Source organism: Protomyctophum parallelum (genome assembly GCF_964188405.1).
Source record: "Protomyctophum parallelum genome assembly, chromosome: 1".
Classification (NCBI taxonomy): domain Eukaryota; kingdom Metazoa; phylum Chordata; class Actinopteri; order Myctophiformes; family Myctophidae; genus Protomyctophum; species Protomyctophum parallelum.
The window spans coordinates 63970370-63984995 of NC_139697.1; the positions used below are offsets into that span (position 1 = coordinate 63970370).

General features: G+C 40.9%; 2 protein-coding genes across 2 annotated transcripts; both read right to left on the reverse strand.

Annotated features, from left to right (window-relative positions):
• Window positions 1-1679: 1679 nt before the first annotated feature.
• Window positions 1680-10152, reverse strand: dnajc18 (DnaJ (Hsp40) homolog, subfamily C, member 18). Its single transcript, XM_083783592.1, has 8 exons — window positions 9736-10152; window positions 8608-8779; window positions 7677-7822; window positions 7070-7276; window positions 6608-6720; window positions 5693-5802; window positions 4934-5106; window positions 1680-3693 (listed from the first exon to the last, which is right to left on the reverse strand). The coding sequence occupies exons 1-8, from the start codon at window positions 9869-9871 to the stop codon at window positions 3569-3571; spliced, it is 1182 nt and encodes a 393-aa protein (XP_083639718.1). The 5' UTR covers window positions 9872-10152; the 3' UTR covers window positions 1680-3568.
• Window positions 10153-11239: 1087 nt separating this feature from the next.
• nhp2 (NHP2 ribonucleoprotein homolog (yeast)) lies at window positions 11240-14626 on the reverse strand. The gene is made up of 4 exons (XM_083773632.1): window positions 14341-14626; window positions 13523-13592; window positions 13188-13293; window positions 11240-11924 (listed from the first exon to the last, which is right to left on the reverse strand). Exons 1-4 carry the CDS (start codon window positions 14498-14500, stop codon window positions 11799-11801), a joined length of 462 nt encoding a protein of 153 aa, XP_083629758.1. The 5' UTR covers window positions 14501-14626; the 3' UTR covers window positions 11240-11798.

Genomic DNA, 14626 nt, shown 5'->3' on the forward strand with positions numbered 1-14626 from the left:
CAGGAAAACATGTAAAAAAAGAGTAAATGAGGACCACACAAGCTGTATTGTTACTTCTGGAGATACTGATGAAATGGTTCTGTTTAGCATTCCAAAAACCCATCCCTTGTCCTATCTATCTATAAGTGTGGTACACAAAACATATTTACAGGATGTGACATTGTGAGTGCCTTTGCTGGTCATGGACATCTGAATGCACTGAGGTTATTCAAGAAAAACCCTGATTTTCAACAGACATTCAAACAACTTGGCCAGACTGCAGCAGTTCACTTGTAGCTGGTACCTGTCTGGGACCACCTCCAGTGATGTGAACGAGATCCGCTACCATTTTTTCTGTGCCAGGAGAGGGGAGGCAGATTCCAGTCAACTCCCACCATGTAGAGAATGTCTATTTCTCCATTCCCTCCGTGCCACTAGAATATGGAGATGCTCTCTGCAGACTCACCCATCTGTACCAGATCCCATAAAGAGTGGATGGACAACTGTTGATGGTGGAGAGTTAGCAATTCAGTGGATGTCAGAATCATCTAAATCGGCCCATTAGTCGTTGAGTTATGCCTTTCACTATATGGGCCAAAAACAAGTACCGGTAATCAGCTGCCATTTTGACATTGCTATCACATCATTTCATAAACTACAGACATGTAGCAATACAAAAATCACATTGTCGCTTTGTCCCTTTTTATGGCAACGATATCCGATAATAAGGCCTCTGGCCTGAGGACTATATTGTGGATTTTCCCGGTATGGCTACAAGAAGTATAATTCAGCACGTCTGTTGTTCTATTATGATGTTGGTCATGCCCATCCATGGTACAAACATCAGAAATGTGCATAAAAGTGAATAATTTTGGATTTAAGACAACAATGAATTATATGGTTTTGCATAATCAGATTATACGCCTAAAATCGTATTCAGCTGCCCTTCTGAAACTGTTATCACACAATTTAGCACTCCTGGATGTCAGACGAACAAAATTATACCACATATGTCTTGTCCCTTTTTAGGGCAACGATATCTCACCCGGCCTAAAGACTATATACCTAAAACAAAGTAACAGGTAACATTGTGGAATAAAGTTTTTGTGTCCTTGGGTTTTTGAAAGGCGTTTTGTAAATTAAAGTTATTAATAATCTTAAATAGTGAATTAACTCAAATTGGTTGTGATATGTAAGCTACTGCATTGAGTGAACGTTTTAGACCTTTGAACATCTGAGACAAAATAAAATATAATAGCCGCGGGTAAAAAACATAAAACATAATAACGTTAAGTCCATCAAAAATATTTGTTATAGCTTATCATCCTGGTTCTACCTTTGGGAGAGGGGAATCTGTTGATCAAAGGAAAACAAACCTTATACAGTAGTTGTTGAATAACTATTTAATATACCAACTTCAAAATGTGTTCAGTACAAATTAACTGGACATCAAGTCAGTAAGACAGTAGAAATGTACCTAAGTATTTTCCCATCACTAACCAGACTGAACATATATGCCAGTTGCACATAAACCATTATTAGCAGGTTGAGACCAGACTAAAACATGATTATCCACCACTAAAGCAATCTGTCATTTGAGAAGTAAATCCAATGATTTGGATAGCTATAAATCAACGCACACAGTGCAGCATCATTTTCTTTGCTGAAATTTAAATACTTCTATTAACAAGTATTTCCTCTTTTGTTTTTTATTTTCTGCTGTGTACATGAAAAGGAACAGTTTATGAATTTGATTCGGTCTGGGCATGTTGTTCATAGATATAGTAGTCTTGAAAATAATGCACAAATCTGTACATTTGATGAGTATAGATATACACTGATTAATGAGCATTTACAATGTTAAATGTCTGGACATGAATATGTGGTCGCCAAAATGACTGGGGCTTCCAGGTAGGATGCATGCAATAGGGACAGTGTGTGGAACTGATGAGACCAGCTCTACCAATGAGCTTGAGCAATGCCCAACTAAAAACAGTAGAGGTTATATAGTACACTAACAATAACTCAAAAGTGCATGAGAGGAACCTGAACATTCAACAGAATGACAACAGCTAAGGCAATTTGGCAAAGTCATAGTGCACAGCAAATACTGTGTACACAACAAAATCCTGGGTGATCAACCTTGTAAGGGTCTATTTTTACATTTTGGTATGTGTTCCAGGATTTTGCTGTGTAGTCTGTGTCCTAGGGGCGGTCATGGTAGGTGTTTTCAATGGCAAAAGACAATCTACAAGTTCGTAAAGTTGATCTCCAATTCAACATCTATGGAATACCTCATCAGAATTGATTTTAATGGTTAATGGCTAGGGGTTGGCTTTAGAGTAAAAAGAACTGTTCATTTTCACAAATGTTGAACTAATTAACAGATCATTGGACAGATGTAAGTTATTTCTGTAACTTTCCCTGTCAAAACAAAATGCTGGTTCTACAACACATTGTGAATCAAATGACGGGGCTTTATAAAACTTCTATAAAATTGGGTCTGAAAAACATTTCCCCCAAAAAACAAAATCTTCAATAGTACACAATAGGTTTACTATGTAGGAAACTAACGTGCATTTAATGTTTGAGGGGAAATGTATTTTAGCCCCATTGCTATCCAATACTGTACTTTTGCTTCCATTGCCGTGAACTGCAAACAGTGTAGATCCCCAGTAACTGAAGCATTCACCTGTAGGTGGAAGACTGCAGACATAGCATGGCATAAAATAGAACTACAGAACCTATGCAAAGTTGTACAACAGCCATGCAGAGGCAAGGAGAGAGAGAGCAACATTGAAAGAAAAAGCAGTTTCTGTATGTAATAATTTGGCATGTGAAATCCTGTTTAAACTAGCATATTAGATTAGAAAGATATCCTGCCAACATTTCCAAATCCATTGTCTTTCACGTTACAATAATGAAGGACAGTTGCCTAGAGAGCACTACACCCTCCTCTCCTTTTGCTTCTAAACCTTCACAATAAAAGGTCCTCAGTTCACAGTACAGACGCTGTGTTGAAAGACTGCAGTAATATTCAAATCATTGCACTGAAACTTGTGTATGTCACGTTCTACATAAAAATAAACAGCCTTAGCAACTTTCCCCTCAAAGGAAATAATAAATAATTAAATAAACTAAATAAACTCTAATTTCACTCAAGACACACACAAACACACACACACACACACACGAAGGGTGAAATCAAGTTGAGGTAAACCACATAATCTGAAAACTTAACTTCGTATCCGTGAACATACAGCCACCATATCCTCTTGTCAGGCAAACCCCAAATCCTTAATATAAGAAAGTATTAAGGATCTCGTACTTCACAGAACACTGCTGCAGTCAGTCTACGCTTTATGTTTCAAGTACCATAATGGACATGGCAGCTTTACATAAAACTATCTTCACATATTTTCACAAGGAGAGAAGGCACATTGATTCCACCAGCTCTGCCTGCCATATACAACATTTCTTTTATAAAGTGGCCGGATTGAGTAAATTAACAGCAGAATACTGGAAGCATAGTTTCATGTCCAAAGATACTCCTGGAAGAAATGCCTTCTTCCTCCTCTCCGATTTCTCTTCATTCGCCTTTCTGTCGCCCAATATAGCGCTGCAGCTTTTCACAGTTGTCCAACCTCATCGACTCGGCCTTCTGCTTCAACCTCTCGTCTCGGTAGAGGGTTCCGAGGTTCGCCAAGTCGGACTCTGAGGGCGTAGGATAGGAAGACGGGACAGATGGTGTTTAGCACGTCCATTCTGTTCGGACCCGGTGAGGACGAGATGTGGCTTAGTTACTAAAATGTAAAACCAGGAGTGCACCGGAAGATGAACTTGGTTCACAGAGTGCGTCGAAAACATAATCAATTGCAATGTTCCCAGATATAATACTATGTACTATAATACTACAGATATAATACTTGCGCAAGCAGAGCGCGCAAGTACTAGTTTCGCCCAGGACGATATTCGATGCGTATGCACTGTCCCAGCAAATGACGTAATGACTACTTGTGCCTGATACGGCAGTGGTGCCAGATTACATACATGTAAACATAGGAGCATTACCTTTAATCCTCCCGACACTAAAACATATCGTCCTTACGTCACCACCATCGAAAACCAATTACACTCTGGCATTTGGGTCCTTTAATCCACATCTTTATTACGTCATCATTGAGAGCTAGTTATACCAGTTATATACCCTGACGTCATATGCTGGGACGGTGCATACGCATCAAATTACATATAGAGGAATTTCCTTTAATCCACCCGACACTGATCGACATATTATGTCACCATCGAAGGCATTGAGTCCTTTAATCCACATCTTTATTACGTCATCATTGAGAGCTAGTTATACCCTGACATCATACAGTATGCTGGGACGGTGCATACGCATCAAAAGTGGCGCAAAGTAACCACAGTATACCGCTAATCAACTTACAAATTACGTATATTATACACAGGCATTTAGTATTAATATCACTATAGTCCAAGATTAAGTAAATTGACAATTTAAAATAAATAATTATACTGTATACGTGATAACATATTTTATTTCAGTTTGTTATTTGTTTTTCATCGGATATCGATGATTTATTTTTCTTTGAGAAACTAAAAAGAGATCCGGAATAATTCTAAAATCGATAAAACTGTATTTCTTTTATAGATAGAAACTTGTACCATACTTCATAATACTACTTTTTTACATGCATAAAGTAGGTAGGTAGCAAATAGCTAAACCTAATAATTCAACATTTCAAATGTTCCTTCACAGAGAAGCTGAGATTTGACAGTTTGTAGCGGTCGACAGTACTTGCACGCTCTGCAACAAGCAAGAAGGCACTCGACAGAGTGCAGTTCTAGTTCTATGCTGCAACCACATTTCCTGTATCAGGCCAAATAAGGTAAGGCCTCCTGGGTCAAGAATCTTAAGATGTTCACTCACTCTGTTGTTTTTCCTTCCAGCAGCTGCTTTGCAGATGTTCCATGTATTCACTTTCAACGGTCTTCTCCAGCTCATCCAGCTCATCTCCACGATACTCCTTCTGGAAACTTTTATCCACGTAGTACGGAACCCCCATGTTCTCTGTCTCCCTTGACACCACTAGCCCCATGGCCCTGAACATAGACCAGGTTAATGACAACAGACTGCACCTTGACACCACTAGCCCCATGGCCCTGACCAGGTTAATGACAACACAATTCAAGTCATTTGGAAAATAAATCATTTTTTTGTACGCATTCAGAACTCATTGCAGTAAATAAAGACAGTGTAGGAATCCTGAGATTATCAACACAGATTGTTTTCTATAACCCAGCTGTTTACATTGTTGATGTCACAAGCAGAAGAAATAAACCTGCCAAAGAAGCTATCTTTAAGGACAATTTATATGGCATTGCACGGTGCTTGCCAAAAATAACGACTTTTGTCAGCCGGAAATACATACATTTTGTGGAGCAACATGGCTACATGACAAAGCACAAGCATGTGCTGCTGCTATGAAGTAGATCATGACCTGTTCTTGCTTGATGGGCAAGTGCTTTTGAGACCTTAGTGTCAACCCCTGATAACACGTTCTGCATCGTATCTGATGTTATGCATTCTTTCATCCAGCTTCTATAATTGAATCCAACTGAAAAAAGTTTTCAATTATATCTGCACAGGAGCATGTTCTAAATAAATGCCTGCATGTGAGGGACTCACGGTTTGTAGAAGAGACTGTAGGGAGGGTTGGTGGCCATCATCTGAGTGAATACTGATATGAAGATCAAAACCAGCACAGGAAGGAGCTGCAGGAATGCAGTGAAGGTGTTCTGTGGAAGATGAAAATCACAAGAGATCATTTAAGTAAGTAAGAAGTAGTAAGAAGAATGTGGCTGATAGGACAAGAGCCCCCTGGACATGATGCTAGCATGTCGCATATTGTCTTATCCAACCCTTGATGCAGACTACCAAAAAAGGGATAGTCTTTGGTATGACTCAGCCAGGAGTTGAACCCTGGTCTCAGAGTAGACACTCAAACCACACAGCCACAGAAGTTACTTAAATAAAGGCAGATGTGGACAGTTATTTTATTTTTGAATTACTTGTTTGACAGAGACTAGATAAACCAAGAGCTAGACAGGGCAAAGGGCCATCCACACCAAGCAGTGAAGCACTATACTGCCCTACAAAGCCAAAGTGCAGTAACTGGTGTTTCAACTGGTCAGCCAAATGAGATATCAGCAAATAAGTGATATTACACTAACTGAAAATATGTTCTTGAGGTAATTGTTTATCCCCCCAAAGAATGAAGGCTAATTTGACCTTTGGGATATACAAATTGGATGTACCAAGTTGGTATGTCCAAAAACATAGTTACTGCACCTTGGCTTTGTAGGGCAGTTTTTTTAGTTTTTAAAAATTGTTCAAGTCAAGTGCGTAGCAGAGTCTACACCACAACTAAATAACTAAAACAACAGTGAACAGACACAGACGTCAGAAGGCTTTGTCAGAATTTGTTGCTAGCAAGGCTATTGATGGACAGAAACAGAAGTACAAGACTAAGCAAACAAGTCTAAATAGCCGCTCTGAATAAAGTGCTCCTGAATCTATTATTTAGCAGCAGGAGCCACTGACCTGACTTTGGTTTTCCTCTACCTCTTCCTCGCGCCTTTCGTAAGCACGTCGACGGCGGGGCTGATAAAACTGAGAGTAGGCCGCTCCTCTGTTGGTGTAGACGTGGATGTTACCTGAGGACAGAGAGACATTGCATCTTCATGGCATGTGTGCTTGTGGCAGTTAAGACTGATACTCAAGGCCCAGGCCGTAGCGTAACGGTCTGGGCACCGGACTGGTGATCCAGTCGCAGTGTGCCGCGGGTTCGACTCCCGGACCCGACACGGCCTTTACTGCATGTCATCCCCCCATCTCTCTCCCGTTTCCTGTCAGCCTACTGTCTGTCCCTTCAAAAATCAATAAAAGGCATAAGCCGCGAAAAAATATCTTAAAAAAAAAAAAAAAAGACTGATACTCAAGCAATGTCTTCGTTCTGCACTAAGCCTGTCCAATCAAATGACACACACATCCAAATGCACTTACCTGTAGGAAACCTTCCTCCAAAGAAGATGTTGAACAGCTCCTCAGGGGAAATGTCCGCCTCAAAGTCCCTGTGGAAGTTCCGGTGGCGTGGATGGGCACCAGGTTGTTGGGATGTCGCGCTTGACGAGGCTGGACTCTGCTCCCCGTACTGGTCATATTGCAGTCGCTTCTCTGGGTTACTCAGCACTGCATATGCGTTGCCTATTGCTGGAGAAAGAACAGGGGAAGCATTATGCCCTGTTTTTGTTCAGTTGGATTTTTTTAATGTTTAGAGAGAGAGAGACCTTGTAGCTAGCAGGGCTAAAAATAAAACTGCACTTGATCTCTTGCCCTCAACATCCCTATCAGGTGATCCAATAGCAATACAAGAGCAATAATACACCATGCCAAAGCTTTTTCCTGCAGGAAACACTGCAATTAGGTCAAAAGGAGAGAAGGTGATCGTCCTCGCTTCACGTTTGAAAGGCCCTTTAAGGGCCTTGCAAACGTGAAGCGAGAAACGTGAAGCGAGGAACGCACCATCTTTTTTCGGTGCCATCCTTTAGGACCAAGTGCTTAACTGTACCCTGTCCCATTTGCATTTTTCTAATAAAGTAATCAATCAAACCTTTGAATGCATCAGTCGCTCCCGGCGCACAGTTCTTGTCAGGGTGGAACTTCAGTGCCAACTTCCTGTATGACTTTTTTAGATCTTCATCACAGGCATCCTTGGAAACGCCAAGGATCTCATAGAAGTTTCTGCAGTTCTTTATCCTGCAAGATTACAGCACAAATGCATGTCACAATACAATAGCCAACCACAAGCAACTCTTAGATCCTTTTATATCTGCAATCTAGAGTTGCAATACCAACCCCTGACAGCCCATACATTCAAACAAACAAGTGATTGTGATTGTATTAAAAAACATTGCAGCTGTACACCGTACAGAAGGCTTGTATGATCCTTTGTTATTTGCAAAGTTTTTGTTTAATAAAAACCCACCATAGACATGAGCTAGTTTCTGTCTGCTAGTTAGATTTTCTGGAGGTGATTCTTTTTTCTCAAGTGTTGGAGTTTGGAAGCACTTGTTGGAAATCACTCAATGGTCCTTCATGCACCTGTTCCAAAATTGTACATAATGAAAATGAGCGCTTCCTAACTCCAAAAAATAGAAATATAATATCACCTGCACCGCCCGTGCCACACTTATACGGTGTCTAGCCGGTACCACGTGGGGAGCCACCACAGAGACACTGCGTATATCCACCAAGGCCCTAGTTTTCCGCGCCGCTAAATACTGTGCCCCAGTCTGGAGCCGTAGCCCCCATGTTCAAAAGCTGAACGCTGCCCTCAACAGAGCACTACGGATTGTCTCTGGGTGCCTACGAGCCACGCCCAAAAACCAACTGCCGGTCCTTGCTGGAATGGTATTGCAACTTTAGATTCCAGATATTAAAAATAGGATCTAAGAGTTGCTTGCGGCTTCCAACTGGAACATCGTTTGCACAGCACATCAGTAGATTATAAGTGACGGCAACATGTTACACTGACTGTGCACCTCAAAACTCCCTGACGCTGATCCTCTGAGTAACTCTTCTTGTCTTCACCACTTCCTCTAGGCTTGTCATCATTATTTGCCATGTCTTCATCTCTCCAGCCAGATGGTGGGGGTACATGGTTTGCTTCTGGGGCAGCAGAGCTTCCATTCCTCAATATGGCATCAATCAGCACTTTAGGAAAAACAGAGAGGGTTCACATCAGCTGTTAATTCAATTGTAATTACATAAATAGTGTAGCATTACCTATGCTACCTTGACAACAACCATCTACGACACCTAGCTCTGTGTGTGTGTGTGTGTGTGTGTGGGGGGGTTGTAAAGCACTTAAGTACACTGATGGTGTGGGCCTTGGGGCCACATAAATAAGTAATAATGAGACAAAGTGTGCATTTGCTTTCAAGTTTGTTGTGAAACAAAATGATAAAATAGTGACATCTACTGGACATTTCTTTATAACTTTATTGAAACACTGCCCACTATTTGCCTATCCCAGTCTTAGTATAGTGCCATGTGTTTCTCTAGTCTACATCAAATGTTTGATTATTCTTAAAGCATGCATGCTTTGATGCTTAAAACGTCTCATTACCAAAACAATATACCAATTAGTTCGACAAATATAACCAATTAAAGAATTGTATCTAATTGACTTATTAATAATATTGTTATGATAACAATATTATTAATAAGTCAATTAGATATCAATATGTCAGTTAACCCATCCCCGCCCAAATTGCCCCAAGCCAGTGGTGATGCATAGATTTCCGAAATGGCATACTGATATACAGTTTAATTGATCTCCACCAGCCGAAACAGGCGAGATATATGAACGGTAATGTCATGGGTCAATGAGCATAATGGGCAATATAGAATTTCAATGAGTCAGTGGTATTCGAAGAGGTCAGTCGCACACAGTCAGCGGTGCGGTCTGGGAACCAAAACACCCACCATTTGACTTCATTGGGCTGTAAACATTTGCGATGAATAAACTTAACTGCAATTTGTTATCGGACTAAATGTATTTTCGGTCAACAGTTCGCTCTTGAGCTAACCAACGTTAGCCGCACACTGCCATTGCCTAATGTCCCTGTGTGTGTATGTGTTTGCATGTCAGCTAGTTTTAATTTTACCTCTGGCCCTGGTGCTGGGGTAAATGTTCTGGGCTTCATACAGTAGTTGCAGTGCATTTTCTTTCCGTCCGGAACGCAAACACAGCTTCGCTTTCTCTATGAGCCGATCCGATTCTTCTTTATCCATTCTATCCATTTGTTTTGAGGCCCAGCAGTCTGGCAGTGGTCCCTTGTCGGTCCGAACGGGGCTGGCTGACTGCTTCGGTACGCCTCTCTGCACCGTTCTCCGCCGACAAGACTGAGGACAAGACAGCCGCCTGCCCGTTTAGGCTGCCACTAACATGAATTAATTCAAAACGAATTATTTACACGAATCCACAGCAGGGACATGTAGCATTGCAACAAGACGTGGTAACGTTAGCATTAGAGAGCTAACGGGCTGCATTCACTGGACGGAGTGGACGCTAATTCGCTAAGCTCAGCAATCAAAAACATAGGTCAGCTAAAAACCAAAAGGGCTTCCGGCTGGCAAACTTCAAAATAAAACCCAGTTTAGTAATTTAAGCCTGGTGACGCGAGGTTAGGTAATCACAATGGGTTATGGGACTTTGCCATTTTTGTGTTTAAACTGTCTGGACTCTGGAGTCTCTGGACCCGCTCAAGGACCCCTGAGGGTGCCCGGACCCCACTTTGAGAGTACTTCGAGAGCCGTAATTTAGCCACACAGCACTACTGTAGTAGATTGCAGCCAAATCAAATCTCTCCAAAGAGCCCTTCTGGTCCCAGAGTCCTCACAGAGAAATAGAACATGTTGCTGAGTAATCCTTAATTTCCTGGGAGATCATTCATATGATATGACACATATGGCAGGCCAGGTGTCATGATTTTTGTATGGAAAGCCTGGTGAGGTTATTTTTGTAAGTAGGCTACATTATAGGCCTAGCCTAGGATTTAAACTTGATGTATTTATAGATTATGAATCCAAATCGATAAAATACATATATAAATCTTAGGCTATATAGGCCTAATTCAAATGTTCACTATCGTGAAGTTCATGCTCTCATAGAATTAAAGGTGCTCCAATCGATTTTCACTCCAAATGACTCGATCAGTAATTTACCCGATCTGGGGAAAGAGATTTATACCATTTAAGTGGTATAAAAGTCGTATATCACTTTGCATCTTTGTGACAGACCTAAACATTCTCCCCTTTCTCCCCACAAATACAGGAACAGTTTGTCGTGGGTTTTGACATAATTTTGGAAATATTCAAAATTTCCCTTTGTGCTGCTATGCACAAGATTGTGAGAAAACAAAATCAGTGATCAGTCCCAGAAAACCTGATCGGAGCAACCCTAAATAAAAGAGCGGTGTGGCCGTGCCCTAGTTCACAACATGAGTCACAAAGTGAGGCAGTGGTTCAACTCCGACATGAACCGTGAACACATGTATAAATCAGTTCTGAAGGCAGTAGTCTACCTGCTGTACTTTTGATGCTACAGTGTCTGTACTGTAGACATTGACTCAAATTAATTTCAGACAGGAATGTTTTTCCACAGTTTAATTAAAAAACAAGTTAGATTTAACATCAACAACAAAAGCATATAATTTGAAAACAAATGGTTAACAGTTTCATATAAAGTTTCAAAGAAAACATCACACTAACAGTAGCAATGCTGCGCCACCAGATAAACCAGAGAATTGGAAAACCATACACTTTGACAGATTACTTTAATTGATAAACAATTATACATTCGAAATCAATATTTTTTCGAATCGAATTTCACTTTAGCATTTTTACTCTGCACCAGCAACGTGTCAGGTTTGCGGCCAAAACCAAGTGCCATGTTCGGCTTCAATCGACATAGTGTAAACATGCTGTGCACCGACTGATCTAAATTACGATCACCTGCTAATGGTCAACTGTCATATGACTGGCTGATTTATTTTTTATTTTTTTCTAAATTACGATCACCTGCTAATGGTCAACTGTCATATGACTGGCTGATTTTCTTTTTTTTCCCCAAATTCCTGCTGCTTGCTTCCTCGACTGTCTATAGAACAGACAGTAAAAATTGCTCTTAGGTGGTGTATGTGTTTGGTATGAGTGTTTATAGTATCTTTTAGCAGGGCTTGGGCAGCGCTGTGACCTCATGAAGACATTCATCATAGGCCTCCTGGTAATCCTCATGGGGTTTGATTAGGATCACACAGGTTGGTCTCTTAGAGCCTGCCGAGGAGCCCAAGTCCTGAAGAGGGACAGACAGAAAGAGATTGTATTATATATATATACACACCTAAATCAATCAGTTGTCACTTGGAAGGTAGAGCTAAAAGTGGAGTGCACAGACGCCCAGGGGTCCTAGAGGATGTTCCAGGGGGTCGGTTTTTTGTTAGTCTGTCACAATGTGTCCTAATGTGATGTGTTGTAAACTTGTAGATCTGCCATTTTCAAAAATATATATACTGAAAAAATAGACAAATAATTATTTTTGAGGCACACAACCTTTTCAAATGGGGGTCCACAGCCAAATACAAATTATGAGGTCCTTGACATGAAAATGTTTGAAAAGCACTGATGTTAAGGGACTGAAAACATAAAATCAGGCCATCGCTAGGGGTGGGTCCCGAATCTCGGGACCAAGTATGTACCGAACCGAACGTGCCTGGGTACCGGGTACCCATTACAATAATTCAATTTCGGTTCTCTCTATCGGTTCCCACAGACACGCAGTCACACGATATTTATTTATTTTCTTCCCTTAATAGATGCGCAGGGAACAGAGCTGATCTACAAGCCTACATTGCGTTGCATTAGCGACGAGTTGTGGGCTTGTGGCTTGCAGAGGCGGAGCCATCTCTCTACATGGAGTTAGTTGTCGAGGAGTCTAGAGACAGTGACACGCGCTGTGCCTGGCACTGAGGCAACATCATTATTAAAGTTTCTTAAACGTAATTTTCAAGTGAAGTTTATGGGAGGAAACTTTTCTGTTAGTAGCAAACCACAGCATGCAAGCCGCCTTTGTTTTCAATGATCCCCCATTGATGCGCTGCCCCCTCCCCTTCATTAGCGATGCTAATTTACACAGTCAATCGTGTGTGTGTTGCTCTCAGATATCAGACATGCTTTTATTTGTTATTGCTAATAAGAGAAGTAGCCTACAACACTATTGCCCTGGGTAAATACAGAATCGATATTATATAGATACATTTAAAAGAATCACTATATTATCCACAAATGGCTCAATAAAGGAGAAGATGTTATACTATTCATTATACATGTCTTAAATTGACATTTAGCTTTTTTGTAAAATAAACATTTGACCTCTTTGACCTATTTTATACCATTTTGGAACCGAAATAGGGAACCGTTATCGATAAGTAGAACCGGAACCGGATTCTCAAAAATCCAAACTATACCCATCGCCCCTATTGAAATGCTGTACATTCAGAGCAAATATCTTCAGTGTTTAACTAGTATCAAGTATCATAAATTGACGTGTAGGACCTACCACTTTGGATGGGATGTATGCATATGGCAGACTCTTGTCTTCACACATGACGGGCAGATGGCAGTAGACGTCTATGGGTAGGGTGTCCCCTGCCAGCACCACGATCCTTCAAAAAGTCAGGATTAGGAGTAGCAAGAGAAAAGATGGGAGACAGAGAGAGAATAGTAAGAAAGAGATAATTGGGAGTATTTGGAAGAGGAACCGATGTAAAGAAATTAATTTAGTCCCAATTGCTAATCAATTTTGACAAATTCATACTGACATTTCACAGAAAGGTTTAGAGGTCAATTACATTATTAGGTGTGGACAGTGTCCTGACAGTTCTTCAAACTCACCCTTTTTCTCCTTTGTTGATGAATTTCTGAACTTCTTTCACCCCTCGTCGAATCTGTTTTACCTTGGCAGCTAAGATTAGAGAGACAAAGTCTTTAAAAAGGAGCTTAAACTCCACAATAGGAAAAATAACAATTATTCCGCCATAGTGACTGACTACAATAGGCCATAAATGATAGGCTATATTCACATGTATTATGAATTAGTTTGACTGGTGAAAGGAAAACACGGAACGTTCCTACTCAATCATAAATGACTCCATTCTATACTAACAAACAAACCTACAAGCTAATTAATCAGAATTGACAGCCAACATATGGGTCATAACTTGGACTTGGACTCTTGGAAAACCAAAAATCTGGCAGAACATGTTTCAGCTGTCTAGAAGTGTGTGTGTCATTCATAGTAGTCATTCATAATCAAACAATGTTTCACTGTTGTACACAACAATAATGAAGTACCTCTGCTGACCACCAGATGGGGTACTTTACAAACAGTCCGTGTGGTTGGATACCACCACGTGCATGTTAATATCTACCAGTATGTGATTTGTACTGTAGCTTTGTTGGCTAAACTTAGCTGCAGATTAGCCTCGTTCCAACTTCCCAGCCTTTTCGCATTGGATGACTTTTCCGTCGTACTACAAAGAAATGTTTAAGTGGTGAAACAAACCACGGCCACGAGTCACGACGACACCATACAGTGCTCACTAGCTTTAGCGGTTAGCAGCTCTCAGCCAAGTTTCACACCCAATAGAACTTTAAGATCACACCAGAATGGAAGCGTTACATCTCATTACTACTCTTCATTATACTCTTACCTTTTTTGACGCATTTGTAAAGCTTCTTGCTGAGTTTCCGTGACGCCAGCGGCGTGGCTATGGGGTTGATGTTAGCTATGAGCTCATGGTAGGACTTCTCATTACCACCTGGGGTAGTGGGCTCCTCCACGTCGTTTTCAACCTTCACCGTTTTCGTCATGTTTTAATCGGAGGGTCTGATAAAGCTGGCCGATTATAATTAAATGAGGATATGTAGGTTAGATCGTTGAGTTCCAACTAGTTGCGCAGGAAACACACGTGCCTCAGCAGTCAGCTCAGGAACGGA

What these genes read in the sequence shown, in the direction of transcription:
- nhp2 (XM_083773632.1), bottom strand. Translation starts at nt 14,500, where the DNA reads ATGACGAAAACGGTGAAGGTTGAAAACGACGTGGAGGAGCCCACTACC. An exon ending in TTACAAATGCGTCAAAAAAG is followed by an intron (nt 13,593 to 14,340) that starts GTAAGAGTATAA and finishes CTCTAATCTTAG; the next exon opens with CTGCCAAGGTAAAACAGATT. An exon ending in ATCAACAAAGGAGAAAAAGG is followed by an intron (nt 13,294 to 13,522) that starts GTGAGTTTGAAG and finishes GACTTTTTGAAG; the next exon opens with GATCGTGGTGCTGGCAGGGG.
- dnajc18 (XM_083783592.1), bottom strand. Translation starts at nt 9,871, where the DNA reads ATGGATAGAATGGATAAAGAAGAATCGGATCGGCTCATAGAGAAAGCG. An exon ending in CAGCGTCAGGGAGTTTTGAG is followed by an intron (nt 7,823 to 8,607) that starts GTGCACAGTCAG and finishes GTAATCTTGCAG; the next exon opens with GATAAAGAACTGCAGAAACT. An exon ending in AGCGACTGATGCATTCAAAG is followed by an intron (nt 7,277 to 7,676) that starts GTTTGATTGATT and finishes TTCTTTCTCCAG; the next exon opens with CAATAGGCAACGCATATGCA.